This window comes from Fusarium falciforme, chromosome 2 (assembly GCF_026873545.1).
Source record: "Fusarium falciforme chromosome 2, complete sequence".
Lineage (NCBI taxonomy): Eukaryota > Fungi > Ascomycota > Sordariomycetes > Hypocreales > Nectriaceae > Fusarium > Fusarium falciforme.
In genome coordinates this window covers 737,189-757,965 of record NC_070545.1, presented here as the reverse complement: position 1 = coordinate 757,965, position 20,777 = coordinate 737,189, and the positions used below count along the sequence as shown (strand labels likewise).

Below are 20,777 nucleotides of genomic sequence, written 5' to 3'. Positions count from 1 at the left end.
CCATCATTGACTTGAGGAGAATGTGGCGGGCTGTTTTGGTGCACGACTTGAAGTCTTTGTGGCTACTTGACTTCAAGCCTACTAAATGGCTCAGGCATGCGCAAAACTGTCTTGCTCACGTTTGGTAACTGGTTGCGCAGAGCCGCGGGTGAGGCCTCCCAAGTGGTTATCAGCTGATGGCTTCTTTTAGAAGTGCCACCAAGCTCACAATGTTAATTGGCTGTTGAGGCCCTTGTCGCATCAGGCTCTATGCATTATTTGCACCCTTGTGTAACCCTTCATGAGGAACCGGCGTTGTGTTGACGGGCACCTGACCTAGATGCCTCTCAGGCTTCCAGTCAGAGGGCGCAGCGAACTTGTAATGTCAGCATCAGACCACAAAGAGTGCATCAAGACCTAAAAATCTGCATTTGGTTCTTGTGAGGGTATGATGTGACATATGAGGGTTGCATCCATGCAAAGTGGCATAGGTCGCCGTCTTGCCTTATCGCCTCCCCAGTAGCCTGCCTACTGCGATCAAATATCACATATATAAACCTGCGTGTTCTCCATAGAGGTACTCGAGCCACTGGGGCATTTACCAACGATCCAGAATCCGTTTTAAACCATTGAAATCCGTTCCACCTGCTCTTTGCCAGCAACCTACACACACCTGCAATGAAGAGAAAGTGTCGCGAGGACGGTTGCAAGACGCTGTTCAACGTACCTGAATCCCCTGATAACATTCTAAAGAACGAATTGGCAGCAGGCAAATATCGTCGGCAAAAGGCCATCCACGACAATCGTTTCTATTGTGAAACTCGTAAGCCATCAAGTCTCTGGTCGTGGGCCTCCGCGCTAACGCAACATCTCGATAGATCGCTGTTGGGAGTGCGAAAACCCAAAGAAGGCTGGCCAAGAGCTATGCTCGACGCGTATGTTCATATTCTTACCTATTGGAAGAGGCCTTCATTCCCTTTGAAGCTGAAATCTTATTAGATTGTCCCAAGTGCAAGTACACCGGCTGTGGCGTGTTCATCGACGACCCTGCTAAGTTTTGCGCCAATCGTAAGCATTCTTCTCACGCAGTGCGGCAAGGACGACACTCTTACATTTCTAGACGGATGTTCTGAAGAAGAATGCCGTAACGAGGCAATGGGCGGCTACCGGACTTGCAGCTCCCGTTGGTTTATCCCCTGTGATTCGGAGTCGTGGATACTGATTCATTAGACACGCCGAAGTGCCCACTAGGCATCGTAAAATGTAATAGGTATCAACCGCTGGGTGATGGTTCCGTCTACTGCCGACTGCGTACGAACCCGAGCACACTTTGCCTCCATAGACCGCTAATACGGACACAGATGAGTGTAGACACGAAGGATGCCACCGGGCTCAGCTGGTTGATCCAGATCGAGAAGAATCGCAACGGATGCTGGGTTTCTGCAAAGGGCGTAAGTATATCGATGTTTGCTTTTTTAACAGCTCTCTACGTAACATGACGCGTGGGATTAATATTTTGAATAGATTATGATGACCAGGTCCGGAAGAATCACCGTCGAAGTTGATGGAGACGACTGCCGACAGTTTGTTTTTCACTGTCCTTCTTTCTCTTGATACTTTTCGGTTATTCTGGCTTGACTGCACTTTTTATTCCTCTTTCTTTATACTCATGAGGGTTGATGAATGGGGGAAGATCTGAGATAGGTACGCTTAGCTGTAGATGCTTTAAGATACTTGGTCTTTGAATTGTCCACTTAATACTTGCCCCCAAAGACACAGGTGATCCAAAAACCTTGAGTCTTGTATGTTCAGTTTTCTTAGTACCATTCCAAGACACATGTAACCTTGAGGCAATATTTAATCTGTTCCAGAGAATTACGGGATGAAAAGGGGAGCAGCAGTCTTTCGGGTCAGGGATTTCGGATCTAGGGCGGGGAAGAAATAAAGCGGCCTCGAGTTCCAGTCAAAACGGAGGCGCCTGCAGGGAGACATCGGTGGCGTTGCAACTCAGATTTTCAAGCGAATGAGGGGTTTGGAAACCACAGACTGATATGCCCTTGTGGCTCGTGAGCATGGCTCACTATGTAGTCCAATACGCACTCAGCGAAGCCCCAAAGCCAGGATACTTGGCAGATCAGGATTAGAAGCCCTGCCGGCTTAACTTCCATTCATGTCTCTTAATTCCATAGGCTAGTGTTAGTTGACATTAGAAAGGTCGTTGTTATGTAGATAGATGCCAGTAAACAGGGACGAGGCAAGAGAAGTGACAAGGGTGAGGTTGTTATGCCAAGAGTAAGACGCCCTACTACCCATTGGCTAAAGATTGTAGGTAACAGCACATAGGTCAGCACAGCACCCCTCGTCCCATTGAATTGAGGACTAGGCTTGAGCATCACGGTTGCACAACTTGACACTTTGCCAACGTCTTCTCGGGCGTATTTGCGGAAACCATTTACAGATTTCAACCCTCCTCACATCTACTGATTTGTCCAACATGTCAACTCCGCCAGACTCGCCCCGAACGCAAGATGGGTTTGAGAGCGACGACCCCGCCGATTACTGGGCAGAAGGATACGGGCCTGGTTGCAGCATATGCCGTGATTTTAACCCAAGATACCTCCATCCCGATGATACTAGCAACAGCCATCTCTATTCGAGCCTGGTGCGCTCCACAAGAGACGGTTGCTTTACGTGCAACATTCTGGGGGAAATCATCATTGGCTTCTACAAATTCGAGGATGCATCTACCATAGCCTTTACTTTCGAGGATGTAAGTCTTAGAGACCTACTGGGTCACTCAAGGAACAAGGTTTATCTAACTATTTCGCCAGAGCTACTTTGTGCTCTGGCCTATCCGAGACACGAGCGTCCATTTTTGGGAGGATTGAATTACATCGAGCAGATGGTAAGCTGAGAGAGCCAGACAGACTGGGCCCAGATCGAAGTTTTAACATACTACAGACACACCCTGCCCATGGGGATTAGTATGCAAAAGAAAGCAATCACCCCGAGAGCACAGCATCGCAGGCCAGCCACTCTTGGGTGGAGGGCCAGCTTCAGACCTGCCTTACCCAACACCCGGGATGTGGCGCTATCGCAGATGACCCTTTGTTGCCTACCAGAGTGCTTGACGTGGGCACGGGGAGTAGCAAGACGATAAAGGTCCTCGAAACAAAGGGCTTGCGAGCAAAATACATAACGCTCAGTCACTGCTGGGGAGATCCGGCATTGATGCCCACCAAACTCACGGCAAACACTCGAGATCAATATCTACAGGGTATCTCGTGTGAAGCGCTTCCACGCACTTTTCGGGATGCTGCCACAGTAACAAGGAGTCTGAACATTCGCTATCTCTGGATTGACTCGCTATGCATCATCCAGAAAGACGATGAAAAGACACACCTCAAGACAAGCAAATGTACCAGAAAGAGTGGGAGCATGAGGCTGGGAGAATGTGCTCTGTGTATCAGAATTGCTATCTGATGCTTGCTGGCCTGCATTCCACTGACTGCACGGGGGGTCTATTCTTCAAAAGAGACAAGGTCCGGATGGAGGGCGACAGTGACAAGGCCGGTATCGCTTCGATGGGTGCAGGAAAATTGAGCACTCCACGATGGATTTCCCGTCACTACGGCGTGGTTGGGTAAAACAAGAATCCCTTCTCTCGCCAAGGACACTATTCTATGGCAAAGAAGAGCTCCTTTGGCAGTGCAGGACGCACAAAGTCTGCCAGTGCAAAGGTTTTCACGGCCGCAGGAGAGTAAGCACCGGCTTTCAGAAGCTGCCCCTGGCGGAGCATGCCAGAGTCGACTTTACACGCCCCAAGCTTACCAGTACATGGTACGATATCATCTCGGAGTATACCTCCACTTCCCTAACGCATGTTACCGACAAGTTGGTTGCTGTTGAGGGCACCGCCGAGTATATGCGGCCCCTGGGGATTTCTGAGTGTTTGGCCGGGCTGTGGGCTGACTCTCTCGCATTTGATCTTCTCTGGAACAGTGAAGCTCACAACTATGAAGACCCTACGAGGACGGCACATGCCAATCCTCTAAGCAAAACAACGTGGAGCTCGAACAAATGGCTCTTCCCAACCTGGTCCTGGGCATCTATCGAAGGAGATACCGGCTGGGATTGGACAAGTCGTTTCATCACGGATTATTCACCAGACACTGTTCTCATTCAACACATCCCGGACAAATCCTCACCGACCAGCGAGTTAAGATTACGCGGTGTACTTGTTCCAAGCACGCTTGGAGTGATACAAAAAGTCCTCGGTTTCAGAGAACTCTACTGCCCTGATCTCAGAAACCAATAGGACGTTTTCGGGGCAGACAAGAGAGTTGAATGCTTGCGAGTTGTTGAGTCGGGCAAGGACTGCTTTTCCCTTGTCCTTGTGTGTGCATATGACGAGAAGAGGCAATACGAGAGGCTGGGACTTCTTATGTTTCGAGATTCTGGACATCCATTCTGGAAATGCCTCGAGGCAGAAGCAGAAACGCAAGTGGAAGTGCCATCATGGTGGGCACCGTCCGAAGATTGGAAGGGGGAGGAGGTTGAGATTACCTTGATTTAGCGTGCGGGTTGGCACTTAAGTGGTTGACTGAAAGGCACAGCGATTTGGCAAGTTCTATACATCAAAACTTCAAAAAGTGATAGCGAAATTAGTTTATCAGCATACCTATACGTTGCATTAGTATGGAGCGGTTCCGACTCTTCAATTCTCGAAAAACGAGATAGAAATTTTTTGATGCTGAGGCTAGTTATGCTGTACGAGTGTCTCGGCCTGAGCGATCGTGCTGGATCAGGTTAAGCAAACCATGGTACCGAGGATGACTTGCATTGGAAGACCAGGAGGAGGGGGACGTTGGTTGTAGAAGGCCCAGGGGGTATTATGAGTCCACAAAGCAGGTCACCCAGATGATAAAGCTCCTCTTTTGCAAGAAAGAAAGGGGTATGAAGCCGTAGCAGAACTTGGCGTAGATTACAAGCCATACTGTATTAAAGTTTGATTCACCACTTAATTCATCGTCGTCGTCCCATGATTATCAACCTTCAAAACCCCACTCAAAGAAAGGCGATCGCCCCAATTGCAAAACCAAAAACAGCAGCCACCGAACCTCGCAGAATCTGGCCCGCATTGGGGGTGGTTGTCGGGGTAGTTGCCTCGTTCTCAGCAGTAGAAGCTTCGTTTCCTGCAGTGGACGCTTCGCTTTCAGCCGCTGAAGCCTCGTTGCCGGCAGTCGAAGCCGATGTCTCCTCAGTAGTCGACTCCCTCTCTGCGGTAGAGCTTTCATTCTCAACAGAGGTTTGCGTTCGTGTCGACAGGGTAGCGGGGGAGGTAGTTGCAGCAGCGGATGTTGCGATCGATGAGTCAACTGCCGTTGTGGTAGAAGGGCTTGACTCGCTCGACTTAGTCTCAACAGGCTGAGTATCGGTCTCAACATCGGTTTCAGTCTCTACTTCTGCCTCCGTGGTGGGCTCCGCCGCAGAAGTGAAACCTTCTGTGACGGTGGCAAAGTCCTTCCAGCAAGAGAGATAGGAGATGGTGCGAACTTCGGTTCCGGTGTAGCCAGCGCAACCAGGGTTCTTCTTGGGAGGAGCTCGGCCACCACCGCAGTCAAGGGGGTCGCAAATCTGACCGTCCTCAGGGTCGAACCAATGAACGATGCCATCGTCGCAGGTGGTGTAGCTATGCGTGTTGCAGCCAATGCCTGCTGCAAGCTTGGCCAGCATAAGCAGCGGAACGACGGATGAAACAGTTGGTCGGATCATATTGATATTAATGTTGTTGTTTAAAAACGAGTGACGTATAAACGATAGTATTGCTAACGAGAGTGCTTAAGATTTCCCTAAAAGAATTTCATAGACTACGAAGGAATCCAACGCGATTAAATAGCAACACGAGAACCAGAGAAACAAGGATTATAAGGCTTGGCCGCGTGAGTCAAGGCCGTTTTAATTTAATCGAGCGAAGGATGCGGAGGTAGCATCGCCGGAAAATGAGCCACACAGCCCACACGCTGTGCCGCAGAAAGCAACATGAACAGAGCTTGGGTCACATATTGGCACCTCACAGATCACCACCAGCAGTCTTGAATGGTCAGGCTCGCCAATCGAACATGTGGTCGTACGACGCCAAAAAGGGAAACCGCCGGATCTAATGCGACATTGAAGGATAGGGGCTTTATTACGGCCTTGTAGGGCTATGTTGGGCACAGTCTGGAACAGCTGGACATACATGATATTTATTTATAGACCCTTGGTAAAAATGCGTGGCCGTTGCCCAGAATCATCCGAAATGAGTGATATGGGGTGAGAATCTTATCAATCTTGGCGAGGAAATGCAAGAGTACCTAACAATTATCGAAGAAGAACTCAATCATGCTCAACATTTCTCTTTCTATCTTCAACTCGCAAGATCTGTATTAAATGATAACCTTGTTACCGTAGGGTTAATTAAACCGGCTGGACAAACAAGATATTTTGAGTGGCTGGTATCAAACAGATCTTTCGCTAACCATGATTGTTGTCTTCAGGATGCAGATGCTATTAGCTATGTAACGAAGAACAGAATTTAAGCACATGCTAACAGAAATGCCATTAAAAATGAAAGAAAAAAAACTCATTTTGGGCTTTCGCATTCCCGCAGGTCTAACAAACCGTTCGCATGGAGTTACCCTATTGCCAGGTGATTGTGTTTGTTGGTTTCAACGGCTTACACGGGATTGGGCGAATCAACGTGGCCGTATTCGCATGACTCACGTTTTGAAGCAAACGCTCCGGTCATTCAACCTGCCATGGTTGACACGACAACGCGGTCTTCTGATCCCAAACCACATCTCTTGCTGAGTCTATATCTTGGAATGCCCTTTTTGAAAAGATTTTATCACTTCAACTTGATCCAGCCAGGCACAATTCCAAGTCAAAAGTGAATCAATCTCGGGACCTTCCGGCACACGGACCATACCTTATTCGGCCCGCCCCTGACACATTTTTCTCCATCCTTCCGATCTCGGCCGGACCATCTTTCTGCCGGCGGGGTGCCGAGTCCGGCTCTTCTTCTCGACGAGGGGCACCAAGATTTTTCCACGCAACAAGCAAACATCATGGCATCCGAATCCACGCATACTGAGTCACAAGTATACCTCTCTACGAGGGGTGGTGACTATGGTGTAGGCTCCCTCGACGCGCCGTGCGCCATTGGTACCTCGCTGACCTCTCCAAGCTCTCCTTCGAGACCGTTGTCCTGAAGGGATTGGCTGCCGATGGCGGTCTTTTCCTGCCCCATGAGATCCCAGCTGCGAAGGACTGGGTACGTATGCCATTTTTCTGCGTTACGCGACGCTTTTTCATGGCCCTCAATAACTCGCGATTCGACTCTCAGTGGCCAATAACTAACAATTGACTCCAGGAAAGCTGGAAGGATCTCTCCTATACCGAGCTCGCTTTCCAGATCTTCAGCCTCTACATCTCCCGCAGCGAAATCCCCGCCGACGACCTGAAGGCCATCATCGAGCGAAGTTACTCAACATTCCGCGCCAAGGAGGTTACACCTCTGGTCAAGCTTCAGGACAACCTCCACCTCCTCGAGCTCTTCCACGGACCCAGCTACTCTTTCAAGGATTGCGCCCTGCAATTCCTTGGCAACCTTTTCGAATATCTTCTGGCCCGCAAGAACGAGGGCAAGGAAGGCCGAGGTGCGTAAATCATGGAACTTGGCAGCACGCCGAGTGTGTTCTGGCCAAAACAGGAAATTCTGACAACCGAATAGACAGACACCATCTGACCGTTGTCGGCGCGACAAGTGGTGATGTGAGTCACCACAATGTTCGAGTTTCGGATTCAAAACGATGCTAATACTTTTATAGACCGGATCTGCCGCTATTCACGGTCTCCGAGGCAAGAAGGATGTGTCAGTAACCATCCTGCACCCTAAGGGCCGTGTCAGCCCTATCCAGGAGCTTCAGATGACAACTTGCACCGATGCCAATGTACACAACCTGGCCGTGACAGGCACTTTCGACGATTGCCAAGTACGCATTGTGTGATAAGATACGAAATCAACCACTAACAATACCGCAGGACATCGTCAAGGCTCTGTTCAGCGACCCCGAGACGAACAAGGACCTGAAGCTCGGCGCCGTCAACTCGATCAACTTTTCTCGAATCCTCGCCCAGATCGTCTACTACTTCTATTCATACTTCACTCTTGCGAAGCAGAACCCCGATTTCAAGATCGGCGACAAGGTTCGCTTCGTCGTGCCAACCGGAAACTTTGTGAGTGCCTTTTTCCACGACCCAATGAATTTCAACTAATAGGATAAACCAGGGCGACATTCTGGCTGGTTACTTTGCGACCCGCATGGGCCTTCCCGTCGACAAGCTTGTCATTGCCACTAACGAGAATGATATCCTCGATCGATTCTGGAAGACTGGCCGATATGAGAAGCATGTTGCCCGAGGTCCCGAGGCTGAGGGCGGTCTGGAGGTGGACGGAGTCAAGGCTCACGAGGATGGTGTGAAGGAAACTCTCAGCCCCGCCATGGACATTCTGGTATCCAGCAACTTCGAGCGACTTCTCTGGTTCCTGGCCTACGAGTTCGCTGCCACCGTTGGCATGGATGTCGAGTTCAACCGAAAGCAAGCAGGCCAGGAGGTCAGCGCATGGCTCAAGGACCTGAAGGTCAAGGGAGGCTTCGGACCCGTCTACCTGGACGTCCTCACCAGCGCACGCAAGACTTTCGAGAGCGAGAGAGTCAGCGACCCCCAGACTCTCGAAACCATCAAGGAGATTTACGAGAAGGTCGGATACATCCTTGACCCTCACTCTTCGGTCGGTGTTACCGCTTCTACTCGATCTCTGCAGCGAGCTGGACCCAACGTTCCCCACATCTCTCTTTCTACCGCCCACCCCGCCAAGTTCGCCGGCGCCGTCGAGCTTGCTCTCAAGGACGAGAAGGACTTTAACTTCCAGGAGAAGGTGCTTCCCGAGGAGTTCATCGGCCTCGACCAGAAGCCCAAGCGTGTCTCTGATGTTAGCAACGACTGGAAGGCCGTGAGGGAGCTGGTCAAGGAGCAGGTTGAGAAGGAGCTTTCGGGTCAGCACTAGAACATGATCCTGAATGGTGTTGGTTGAATTTTGTGCCAATTGAGTCAAAATGGCGGGCTATAGACTAAAAAAATCACCGTTTTCTTTGTTCACCTCTTGGAGGTGTCTTGCATAACCCATACATACTGCGCAGCAATACCTGCCTTAGCCGTCTGTTTATCTTTGAGAAACTAGTACATGCACATAGGATAGCTGCGAATGAATATGACATGCCTCTATATGTTTTCATTCTCGTGCTTGGATCGGCAACTCGTAAAGAAACCTGTGCAACTTAGGCTCGGATACGGGGCGCATCTCAAGGCGTTTTCTTCAGCTCTGGGATTTCCAAATCTGCCTCAAGGACGTGTATTGAGCCAATCAACAGCGCCGAAAGCGGTCGTGGCGTCGCTAGTTGCATATGTCACCACCACGTGGGAGAGGCTCGAACAACGTCTGGTCCAACAAGGGATGAAGGCCAAGCTTCCTTGCTTTTGAGAATCTCGTTTATAAGCTCCAAGGACCTCTATTGCTTGTCCATCCTCGGTCAGTTCCGAAGCCACCATTAAACACGAGCATCATGAAATCAGTTACATCTGTGTCTCTCCTGCTCCTCTCAGGGCTTGCCTCGTCGCTCGCTCAAGACAGCACGAAAGCATCACCGGACACTGCCTCCTTGACGTTAGCATCCGGTACAGCTAGCACGAGCGGAACCAGCCATGAAGTCGAGAAGGAGCATGCCAGATGCTTCCAGGATTGCTACAGAAAGTATGGAAGCTTTCCGAACTGCTCCCTTGGCAAGGACAAGTTCTTTGAGTGCTGGTGCGACGAGGACGATTGGGTAGAGAGGGAAGAAGATTGCGTGTGGGATGTGTGTGGAGTTGATGCCTATAACAGTATGTGACTAATATTTGTGTTGGAGTCAAGATGAAAGGAGGTTGACTGGATGACAGGTTATGGCGACATACAAAGGAGTCTTTGCGCAAAGGTCGAAGCTCCCTCTAGCAAGGTCACTAAGACGGCGACTTCAGTAGGACTCTTATATCTTGACATCTTGCAGACGAGTAACCTTTTGTAGACCTCAACTGAGGCCCGGACTAGCCAGACTACCGCTCATTCCGAGTCGACGAGCTCCGCTTCTGCTCAAACTGGCGCGACGACTTCCGAAACCAGCACCACTTCCGATTCTAGCAGTGCTTCCAGTGCTTCCTCTGCTGTCACCCAGCATGAGACAGCCGGGGCAACCCAGGAACCAAATGGAGGCGTAGCTGGCCTGGCTTCTGGTGCAAAGGCCGGATTGGTTGTGGTTGTCACGTATCTTGTTTTCATGATTCTTTAAAGGCTGGAGGGAACCTCAATGTCTAGAATGCAGTGGATAGATAGAAAGACGGGTGCCTGGAAACATCGAATCAGAATATCATTTGAGATAGATGTGTATAGACGTGAGAATCTGTCGTTTACAGATTTCCCATGTTGCGTTGAGTTCTTGTAACGTGCTGCTATACTTCTCTACACCAGTATAAGATCCTTAGGGAGGTCTCTAACAATGAAGAAAAAGGCTATCTATTTTTATCATCTCATAGCGCCTTTCGAAGTCCTTCGTGCTTGACGACCCATCCATCATCCTTTGGGAACCCTGGTGCGTCTCCCTTGGAACCATCCCACCCCTCTGCCATGTACGCAACTATTCAAACCGTCAGTTTCAGCATCACATAAAGAAGTTTTTACAAAAATGTCTTACCTGCTAGAAGGAAACCGGCGTTTCCGGGCATGAATGGCGGCGGCGTATCTCCATCACCACCTCGAATTGCGAATCCTAGTGTCTGAAGTCAGCTAAAAGCCACCCTTGATAAGATCATGGAAGGAATACTTACCCGCATCATCAAACTTCCAGTAGTCATAAGCCGTCAAATGGTAGATGGCTCGCTTCGGGTTCCCAATTCTAGCCGAGTTGATAGCCAAGATAGGTCGCCCCCAACCTCGAATATTCTGGTCTGTCCAGACTTCCCAAACCTTGTCCGCCGTCCGACGAGCAACCTTCTCATCAACAGCAGGTGTATCAGGGAGAATTCCCTGAAGCATGATGAGGCTTCTGGGGTCACGGTTGAGAGCTGGGTCTTCCCACCACGAGGCGTTGAGGCCATCGTAGACGGCGTAAAGCCCGTCTATTTGGGTTGGTTTGGCGAGATTCTGGGCTACGGTCGTCCAGTGCTTGGGAACGGGGAGACCGAGTTTCTTCTTCCACTCACGGGCAACGTCAAGTCCGTATCGCCAGTATGCTACTTCGTAGGCGAGATTGAGTGTGGCAGCAGCAGGCGTGTTCTCAGTAACACCGATGGAGCTGGAAAAGTCAGTTTCTTGGTCCCAGCATTTCTGATAGAGAATACTCACGGAGGTCCAAGATCATATTTGCCGGATGATTCGTTGTACCACGCGTAGGAAGCCATGTAATCTGCACTAGCCTCGAGGATAGGATCCCATCGCTTCAGCGTCTTTCGAGTCGGCTGCGACTTGTATGCAAGCATGGCCATATACATGGGATGAGGTTGTTGCCACAGCAGGTAGGCGTTGATACCTCCAGGCGAGCTTCTACCAGTAATGGTCTCCGTCATCTTGGGCCAGCGGGCTCCTTCCCAACCCATACCTGCAGCTCTTGCAAATGAAGTCGGCAGAAGCTTTTCGTAAAGGGCGGGAAAGATGTTGTGGAAGAACTTGTCGCGGCCCCACGAGACCCAGTGAGCGTTGTGCCAGACAACCATTTCCATGTGGAATTTGCCTAGGTTGGTTAGAAGCAATCAATATTCAAGAGATGACTATACATACCGTACCACCCGTTGTTCATTAATCCACTCTCCTGGGGAGACTCGCCAGTAGCTGCACTGTTGACGCGCACATGATACTGAGACGTGACGATTCGTCGTTGTAGCTCGGTTGCGTTGGGGTTGGTAGACGCAGTCAAATCAACAAAGCCGCCCTTCTTCCAATACTCGTGCCACTCAGCCGAGTTTCGCTTTCTGATTGTAGAAGGAAGATCGGGGACTTTTTTCTCAGGAGAGAAGTGTGCTGTGAAAGAGATTGTTGAACCGTCATCTGGAGACAGGATGTATCGGTGAGCGGTAATTGCGGTAGAATCCTCGGACTCGAGTCTCTTTAACTCTAGAGGTGTCTTATTTGGCCACCGCAAGTTGACGTAGTACTTTGGCCCCAAATCGTGATGAATATGCGCCGTGTCCTTTTTAGAACCTCGTACCAACTTTGTAGTGTGGTTTGCCGGGAAGTCGTAGACTCCGACAAAGACCTCATACTTGTACTTGGTGGTGTGAATAGGCGGATACGGAAAGTCAAATTCGACCTTGAGCTTTCCAGAGTCAACGAGCTTTGACTCAATTTCAAACGTCACGGCGTCCGAGTCAAAGTCGCCCTGCGTCACGACTTTGACCTTTGTGCCATCTACCGTAAAGGTTGATGTGATGACGCCACTCCAAAGGTCCAGCTCCTGATGGGTGATTGAGATCTGGTCAGCAGCTAGAGTGGCGTCCTTGTATCGAAGTCCGATGCGGCCCAAGTTGATGCGGTTTGGGTTGCCGATGAGCCACTGAGATACATCTGGCAAGTTGGGATCCGGAATGTCATATGAGACATTGCGGCCATGCGTCAGCTTTGGAACGCCAGTGTACGCATCAATTGGGCTATCAATAGTCAGCGTCATCTCTCAAATTGGGCCTGACAGAACGCACGCCTCTTCTGGTTCAGTATCATTGTGCCATGCCCACACAGACATGGTGTTGAAGGGAAGGTATGTCTGCATGCCAGTTGTATCTACACCAAAGGCAAAGTTGCCATTGCCAACTTGGAGAGGGGTAGTCTCATTGTTGATGAGCTTGGTTCTAACGATGTTGTTGTCTGTAACAATTCGTTTTCTAGGGGGGAGGGTCAGCCGTGTCAGATGTCTAAACAAGAACACTCACCGGTCTATGGCTCCAAGAGCCACTGTCGGCAACAAGAGCAAACAGAGTCTCTTCAAGGTCGCCATTTCTGCCACTTTACCTAAAGGCTTCACCCGCCACCATTATTCCCGTGGCGGTCTGGCATTTTATCTCAATCCACCCCTGTCTCTTAGTCCCACTCAAAATCCGGGGTAAACCACGCCGAGCGCCCATCACGACACTGCAACCGGATATCAATACCCCGAAAACTGTAGTCGGTTCTCATGATGTTGCGAAGATCTCGTCTGACAAAGCTGTGGGGGTCCAAGCTAGAAACCCGGGGTAGTTGTGATTCCGCCAATTCGAGTGCTGCCCGCACTTTGGGGAGGTTGTGATCTGCGTGCATTTAGCCGACTGGGATCCTTCTGGTGATGGGGTTTGGAAATAGCCGGGTATTAAGAAATGGGGGCAATTGTGAGCTTGGATTCTAACCGAGCTCGGTTGCAGAAGATCGTGTTTATTCACGCACCTTGTTCTGGCAGAGTTGATGATGGGGAGCATCTAGGCCATTGGCTCAGAAAGTTCAAAGTTTGTGTATCTCCCCTGCTGCTGCAACTCCTGGGCCCTTATCGATAGACTATCCGTGTTCATTTCGATTCCAGAAGGCACCATCTGTAAAGTCTTGTCTGCCAAAGGAAGCGAGTGCTCGATCAAGAAACGCACCATCCAGCCGTCTAGCCGATGTGTGTACTCAGCTGATAACAAGCACACATTTTGAAATGCAACTAGTCTCGAAATCTGTCACATTGAGCATCCGGCGGTGGTGTTGAGAATCGGTATACGTACCATTGAACTGGTGTTGGCCCAATACTGCTTGAGTTCCATCAGAGCTGCAAAATTCGAGTTGAGATCCCGTCGAGCGTTTGCCAATTCATTCTCGTCGCCGAATAATAAGGTATGCAGAAGAACCGAAGAAGAAACCACTGCCATATGGCCAACTGTCGGGTAAACGGCCTCACAACCTTCAGCCTCTCGAGCCATACGAAGAAGTGCGCTGTAGGCCGATGCATGATGCTTGCAGCGAGAGACGCAAGTCTTCCCAAGCTCAGTCAGGGAGTTCCTAGCTTCAAGATACCGGAAATAGAGAAGCGTTGAATAGTGGTGGTAGCCGAGATGAAGTCCGACGAACGGCCCTCCAGTCCCCTTTGCTTGGTGAAAGCGAAAGTTTTTCTCCGTCTCTTTGGCGTCAGCGGGAAGCATCTTTTCCCAGAGATCCAGCTTTTGGGAGAGTTCAGCTGCTGTACGATCAAGTTCCCAACCATCGAAACATCCCTGGGCACTTTGTCGGTTGAGGTCTTGTATGGGGCCAAAGTGCTGAACAAGAGAGATCATGTGTGCCCAGAGCCCCGGCTTCCAGGTGCCTTCATGTCTGGTCAGATGATGGGGTAGGGAATGAAAGACACCCTCGTCCATCGGCAGATCGATATTGCCGCCGAGGTCCTTGATTTGACGCGGTAGTCCGATTCCAGCAGAACACCAACGGTCAGCCATAAACAGTGACCACCAAACCCTCCTTTCAATCTCACGTTCCACTATTGAGCCCGTTGATGTCGGTGAATTGAGACGCATGATCTGGGCCATGCTATTTCCAATGCCTAGAAGCTATTAGCGACGACAAGTGTGAGTTGGGTGGATGAAGTACGAAAGTATAAAGCCTCGGACGAAGGATTCCCATGACTTGCACATAGGTTTGCAATGAGTACGCAAGTCTGAATATTCTCGAGGCAAATGTTTTCCAAGTCAGATTGAAGTAGGCGTTTCGATTCATCAAGGAGCGATAACTCCATACTCTGGATTCGATAATCAACCGAGAATCTGCAGCCCATACTGCAGAGAGCGAGCAGCAACGCTCTATTGATAGTGCCTTGGCGCACATTATCTCGTATGGTGGGCAGATGGAAGATACTGTGGGGTCGATCATGGATCTTGACCAAGTAATATTCGACAAGTTCCTGGGCCATTGAAGGTGTGAGCTCGGGTGTCGGTGATGACACAGACTCCTGAGGCGGACTGTGTTGAACTTGTCTTGGCGGCTTGGGGAGGATGTTGGTAGAATCACGAGTTGTTGCACGAGTCCCGCATCTCACCTGTCTCTTCTCGCAGGTCACGCAAGCTTCGCCGGCACCTCGGCGGATGCACCGGCGTTTTGCCTCCCGGCATTGCTTACATGCTGTGGGTGGTTTCATGCTTCGATCTGCTGAGATAAGAGGGCACAATACAAAGATGTATGATTGACAATACTCCACACTCAACTGAGGAGGGTCTGGGGATCCTCGGGAACCTCGGTGAATGGAAAGCTGGGAGATGGAGGGGCAGGTATCGGGTTTGGTCGCCTGTGAGTGGTTGATAAGCCGTGATCGGCATCATCCCCGTGTGGGAAGATTGGGCCCTGCCTACCCTACACGTCCAGGCCGAACGCATGGGTCGAGATAGAAACGAGAAATCTGAGGAGCACAGCCCATTAAACTGTTCTTAAACACTACTAATTTTGTAGAAGAGAAGTGTCTAGTAGGAATTATACTCTAATAGTCTTGCATATATCATTATTCTTGTTCTGACACGTGTGGCCTTTCTCCGTTAGTTTTTGCCTATCCTCATACTGTCTGCATTCGTCATCTTTCACGATTGTTAGTTCTAGTTTTTGAAGAACCTTGCTCAAGTTTTGCAATTATATGTTCTACATCATTAGTTTAGCACCCAAGCCACTTTACTGCTAGTCCTCAATGTCGTAGAACTCGACCTCGGAGATCATAGTCCTGGCCGGAATGGTGACACAAATCGGGAACCCTCCATAATCCGGGTCTTCGTTGGGCATCATGACGCAGCTACCACTCCTCGTCTCATCACCATTCAGCATCCTGACCGTTCTCAATGTCCCAGCCTCTTCATCAGAAACCGTCTTCTCGTTAAACTTCAGGATCCCAGTGAAAGTTGCCTTCGGGTTTAGCGAGCGCGCCCTGACCTGGAAGCCCTTCCCAATGAGTAGAAATTTGCCATTGCCCCTGTGAATGACTATGCCTGACCCTGTGCCAGGTTTCCCAAAGACGAAACATCTCTCGATGATGATTTTGAAACCTCCCCATTGACGGATGACGGCTTTGCTCGGATCAGAACCATCTTCATTCAACTCATCAAAGCAGAAGCCCACCGAGTCGTCACCTCGGCGCTGCGATTCAAGTAGAACAGCAGAAACAGACTTGAGTAGGCCATAATGCTTCTTCCACGCTGTGACTTCCTCGCCCTCGAGAGTATCGATACCGAACGGTGAGACACCCATCGCTGCATACGAGCCGTACGCGATCCAGATTCTTCGAACTCCGTAGTCATCTCGACGCTGCTCGGGGATGAAGAGTGGTTGGTTTCGGTGGCGGTACTTGGCACACGTCGAGTTGTAGTCGGTCAGATAGCAGTCTGGTGCAATAAAGTCGAGGTTTGGGGCGAATATCTGCCAGATATCGAGGACATTGCTCGTGGCTCCTCCAGAAGGATATTCGCCAGGTGCTCCGCCACCACCGACGATTACGGGGAAGTCATTGTCCGAGTCCTCCCCGGCATAGTTGAGCCAGACATTGGTGTAGTATGGGATGGAGTATACCGCCTTGCCCATGCCGGTGACATGGTTCAGGTACTTGGCATAGTGGTAAGCCATGAATAGCTCATCTGTCTGCGGGCTCTTTCCAAAGACTGTCTCCCAGTCAGAGTTTTTAGTATTGGTTGCGCGACTTTTGAAAGCTGAAAGACTCCTCTTGAGATCTGGGCGGAGATTATCCCAGTCCTTAGTTAGCAACTCGACCAACTCATCAGGCACGGGCTCTGAGAACTTCTCGTTGGCAGCATCGCAACCATCCCGAGAGTCGCCCAAAAGACCCGTCTCGTTCTCGACCTGGACCATCAGAACCGTGGAATGAGCCTCGTCGATCTCCTTAATGTGCGCCATCAGCTTCTGGAAGGCCTTTCCATCAGCCTCAGGAGCTTCGTTGTGGAAAATCGATAACACGCCTCCTGTTTCGAGGATACCGCCAGCCTTTCGTAGCTTTGCTCGAGGGAACCGTTTGGGATTGGTCTTGACCCAGCCTGGAACATAAGTTGATAGCCCTGAGAAATATTGTCAGAATTAGATATTTTGCAAGAAGCATGCTGATTGCTTACCATTCTTGAACGAGCCAAACCACAGCAGAACCAGGTGTAGCCCGTGCTTCCTGGCACCCAGAATCACCTTGTCCAGCTCCTCAAACTCAAAGCTCCCTTCGACTGGCTCAATCATTTCCCAAGTTACACAGCCCAAGATGGTGTTGATGTTCATGTCGGCCAACTTCTGCCAAACTGTATCCATATACTCAACGCTCGTCATGGACGAGTTTTGAAGCTCAGCCGCACGCATCAAGAACGGCTTGCCCTTTACGATAAGCTGTTTCGACGCCTTGGTGGCGACGAGGTGAGGGATTTGCACCATCGTCATTGGTGCGGGTGAGTTTGATTGTGTCGAGAAGTGTAGAGTCTAGAGTCTGTGAAAGGTGAAAGGAGGGGGTTTATTCTTTAAAACATTGGCATGGGTCTCACAGGGCTCTGCGCCGTGACGTGTGATAATGCGCTAGTCTCACCGGTCAAGGATCCTCAAAGCAGGCATGGGGGAGCTGTGCATGGTGTCGGGATTCACTCGTTGTAATTGGCCATCATGAAACCAATTCCGAACGACAGTGGATAACGTGGTTAGAGCAGCATCAGCAAGCTGAATGCCACGAAGGAGGATATGACGAAAGTTGCTTATCCGCACCACTAACATGTCGTAGTTACCTGTCATCAGACCTTCAAGCCGAATAACCACAGTTGGTTCCGTAAAATCGTTCCTGCAATGCCGGGAATGACGCTGTCCGATTGGATGATAAGCCGCATCAACAGCTTCGACCCGCAAATGGTTTGACATGATTGGCAACATGCACAAGAGAGATTGCTCAGTTTCCGGCAACCGACAGCCTGCCAAGAGGCTCGAGAGGAAGCAATTGCTACCCCAGCCAAGAGTACTCATGGAGAAGCTGGGAGCCCTCCATGGCGCGCTTGGAGTCGCACACCCTCAAGCCGAGCTCATCTCGACCCCGGATTGTCTCCAGACTGCGGGGGTGGCTCCGGATCCGGAAATGGCCAAATATGAGTGGCTCTTAACCCGGAGTTGCTCCTCATCCCCGGACTTCCCCTCATGTTCTTGTTTATTTGCACGTGGATCATACGATGCGATTGAACTTTGTTGACGACCTGGATGCCAAGTTTAGCTATAAAAGAACAAAATGCGGCCTGAAGCCAAGCTCTAAATTCACATGCAGTTACAATCCTCCCAATACTTGATCGCCTGCTTGCTTACTCTCGAAAGATGCCGTCGCTGGCCCCAAGGTCCTATCAGCTCCTCGTGGGCGTATTCGCCTCGTTGGGAGCATTCCTCTTTGGCTATGATCTTGGTGTCATAGCTGCTGTTGTCGCCTCCGCGACATTCAAGTCCCAATTCGACCCCAACACATCGGAAGAAGGTCTTGTCGTCAGCATGTTCACTGCAGGTGCCTTCTTCGGAGCAGGGGCTGGCGGTACATTAGGCGATCGTATCGGTCGACGAGGAACAATCGTTGTCGGCGCCATCGTGTTTCTTCTTGGTGGAGGTCTCCAAACTGGAGCCCGGAATATTCACTTCCTGTGGACTGGACGATTCATCTCGGGCTTAGGAGTTGGAGTTCTCTGCATGATCGTCCCTCTCTACCAGGCAGAACTTGCACACCCCCATATTAGAGGTCGTATCACGGCTCTGCAGCAGCTCATGATTGGCGTTGGAGCTTTCATCGCAACATGGGTCGGATGGGCTTGCTTTGTCGAGCTCGGTTCTTCCAGTGCCCAGTGGCGGGTTCCTCTGGCTATCCAGAATGTTCCTGCGATATTCCTAGCGGCATTGACGTACTTGTTCCCCGAGAGTCCTAGGTATTTGGTTTTGCGAACATCTCATAACCATCAAAGTAGCTGACCGATGTGTAGATGGCTCGCCGATAAGGGCAAGGACGAGGAAACTCTCCACACGCTTGCAAGACTGCATGCAAATGGCAACGTCGAGGATCCCTTTGTCATGGCTGAATACGACGAAATCAGAAACTCGATCCAATACGAGCATCAGCACGCAGCCAAATCGTATAAAGAGCTGTTCAAGTCACGAAGTGCCTTCCGCCGTCTCTTCCTCTGCTGCGCCATCCAAGCCTCGGTCCAAATGACAGGTGTCTCAGCAATCCAGTATTATTCACCTACTATTTTCAAGCAGATCGGCATTGCTACGGACGACACGCTCAAGTATCAGGGTATTAGCAACGGATTGGCTATTGTCGCTCAGGCCTGTGCCATGTTGCTGATTGATCGCACTGGACGCCGATGGCCCCTTATCGGAGGAAACCTCTTCAACTCGGTCACTTTCATCATTGCGTCTATCCTTCTTGCCCTGTTTCCTCCAGGAACATCCAGCAACTTGAGCGCACAGTGGGGTTTCATCGTCATCACATGGCTGTACAACTTCTCTTTCTCGTCTACTTGCGGTCCTCTCAGTTGGATTATCCCTGCCGAGGTGTTTGATACAAACACGCGTGCCAAGGGTGTCAGTATCGCCACGATGACTTCTTTTGCGTTCAACACGATGATTGTAAGTAACCAATGTCAAGGATCGAAGTGCTGAAACCGCTAACATAATCCAGGGACAAGTTACGCCCAAGGCCATGGAATCAATCGGCTACCGGTTTTACTTCCTCTTTGTTGTCTGCAACGTCACCAATGCACTGTTTTTCTGGGTATTCCTCCCCGAAACTGCCCGCAGACCCCTCGAGCAGATGAACGAAATCTTTTCAAGCAAGAGTTGGATTGTTATTGGCAAGAGTACTTCCTATAGTGGTGCCACAAACGATGTCGAGAGCCATGTTGATAAGACCGAGGTGATGCATGAGGCTGAAAAGAGACAGAACTGAAGAGTTCAGATTTCTGGATAGGAGCGGTTGTAAGTATGGAGTGACTTATTAGCCTACTATATGAAGGTTTGATAGGGATGGTTCGAGTATAATAAGAGACTGATGTTGTAAACCTTGTCACAAATCGACCCAGAGCGGAGTCCATCGTGTGAATACTAAAGCGATTATGTCACGAGCTTATTGATTTTTTGATACTTCGGTTTGCTAATATGGGGCACTTTAGGTCACGCATTCATGACAGGGTCTGAAATAGGCAAGGCAAAGCGCTGGGGGCTAGTTCCCACGAGGTATATCTAACCTGACCGCTTTTTCTGAAAGTCATTGAAGGTATATGGAATTGACAAGCTCCCTAGGGCCTTAACCTGAACTTGGCAAGTTATTGATCATGTTGTTATTGACGTTCTGCTGAAAGATTACAGAGAATGCTCGATGAGCAGGAACGTCGAGGATGGTTTGGGTGAGTCTTCGAAGAGACAGAAGAGAATCGTTTTGTAACTGAGGGGCATCCAAGACCGCGGCAACTTGGAACGGCAAATAACAAGTCGATCCACGGAAAAGATGGACGAAGATCGTCAGGTGTTTCCTCGGCGACACTTCGCCATAACCATGGCCCAATGAACAAGGAACAAGACCCATTTAGCCTGCAAGTTAGTTGCCTCGTGCCAAATATGCAAGGAATAGGAACTTTAAGCAGCGGAGATGCGCGGAGAATGCGGGGGATAGTGCGCTTTTCGGGTTCGGCGC

At 50.2% G+C, this 20,777-nt stretch overlaps 6 protein-coding genes and 1 pseudogene across 7 annotated transcripts, besides 1 other annotated feature; 4 read left to right on the top strand and 3 right to left on the bottom strand.

Annotated features, from left to right (window-relative positions):
* Window positions 1–2,473: 2,473 nt before the first annotated feature.
* Window positions 2,474–2,867, top strand: NCS54_00217500 (HET domain-containing protein; the record flags this gene model as incomplete). Its single annotated transcript, XM_053147778.1, has 2 exons — window positions 2,474–2,749; window positions 2,811–2,867. 2 exons carry the CDS (start codon window positions 2,474–2,476, stop codon window positions 2,865–2,867), a joined length of 333 nt encoding a protein of 110 aa, XP_053003753.1.
* Window positions 2,868–5,046: 2,179 nt separating this feature from the next.
* Window positions 5,047–5,754, bottom strand: NCS54_00217400 (Hypothetical protein; the record flags this gene model as incomplete). Its single annotated transcript, XM_053147777.1, has 1 exon — window positions 5,047–5,754. The coding sequence occupies one exon, from the start codon at window positions 5,752–5,754 to the stop codon at window positions 5,047–5,049; it is 708 nt and encodes a 235-aa protein (XP_053003752.1).
* A 1,316-nt stretch (window positions 5,755–7,070) lies between these two features.
* NCS54_00217300 (Hypothetical protein) lies at window positions 7,071–9,091 on the top strand (the record flags this gene model as incomplete). Its single annotated transcript, XM_053147776.1, has 7 exons — window positions 7,071–7,154; window positions 7,208–7,294; window positions 7,394–7,679; window positions 7,754–7,794; window positions 7,851–8,015; window positions 8,065–8,259; window positions 8,312–9,091. The coding sequence occupies exons 1-7, from the start codon at window positions 7,089–7,091 to the stop codon at window positions 9,089–9,091; spliced, it is 1,620 nt and encodes a 539-aa protein (XP_053003751.1). The 5' UTR covers window positions 7,071–7,088.
* Window positions 9,092–9,647: 556 nt separating this feature from the next.
* On the top strand, window positions 9,648–10,406 carry NCS54_00217200 (CFEM domain-containing protein; the record flags this gene model as incomplete). The annotated part of the gene is made up of 3 exons (XM_053147775.1): window positions 9,648–9,963; window positions 10,021–10,097; window positions 10,146–10,406. 3 exons carry the CDS (start codon window positions 9,648–9,650, stop codon window positions 10,404–10,406), a joined length of 654 nt encoding a protein of 217 aa, XP_053003750.1.
* Window positions 10,407–10,644: 238 nt separating this feature from the next.
* Window positions 10,645–13,100, bottom strand: NCS54_00217100 (Fungal-trans domain-containing protein; the record flags this gene model as incomplete). The annotated part of the gene is made up of 7 exons (XM_053147774.1): window positions 10,645–10,751; window positions 10,809–10,883; window positions 10,942–11,408; window positions 11,459–11,843; window positions 11,891–12,756; window positions 12,805–12,987; window positions 13,036–13,100. The coding sequence occupies 7 exons, from the start codon at window positions 13,098–13,100 to the stop codon at window positions 10,645–10,647; spliced, it is 2,148 nt and encodes a 715-aa protein (XP_053003749.1).
* A 2,666-nt stretch (window positions 13,101–15,766) lies between these two features.
* On the bottom strand, window positions 15,767–17,512 carry NCS54_00217000 (Hypothetical protein; the record flags this gene model as incomplete). Its single annotated transcript, XM_053147773.1, has 2 exons — window positions 15,767–17,148; window positions 17,203–17,512. The coding sequence occupies 2 exons, from the start codon at window positions 17,510–17,512 to the stop codon at window positions 15,767–15,769; spliced, it is 1,692 nt and encodes a 563-aa protein (XP_053003748.1).
* Window positions 17,513–18,373: 861 nt separating this feature from the next.
* NCS54_00216900 lies at window positions 18,374–20,033 on the top strand (annotated as a pseudogene). Its single transcript has 3 exons — window positions 18,374–19,011; window positions 19,066–19,714; window positions 19,767–20,033.
* Window positions 18,374–20,033: a sequence feature.
* Window positions 20,034–20,777: the final 744 nt, after the last annotated feature.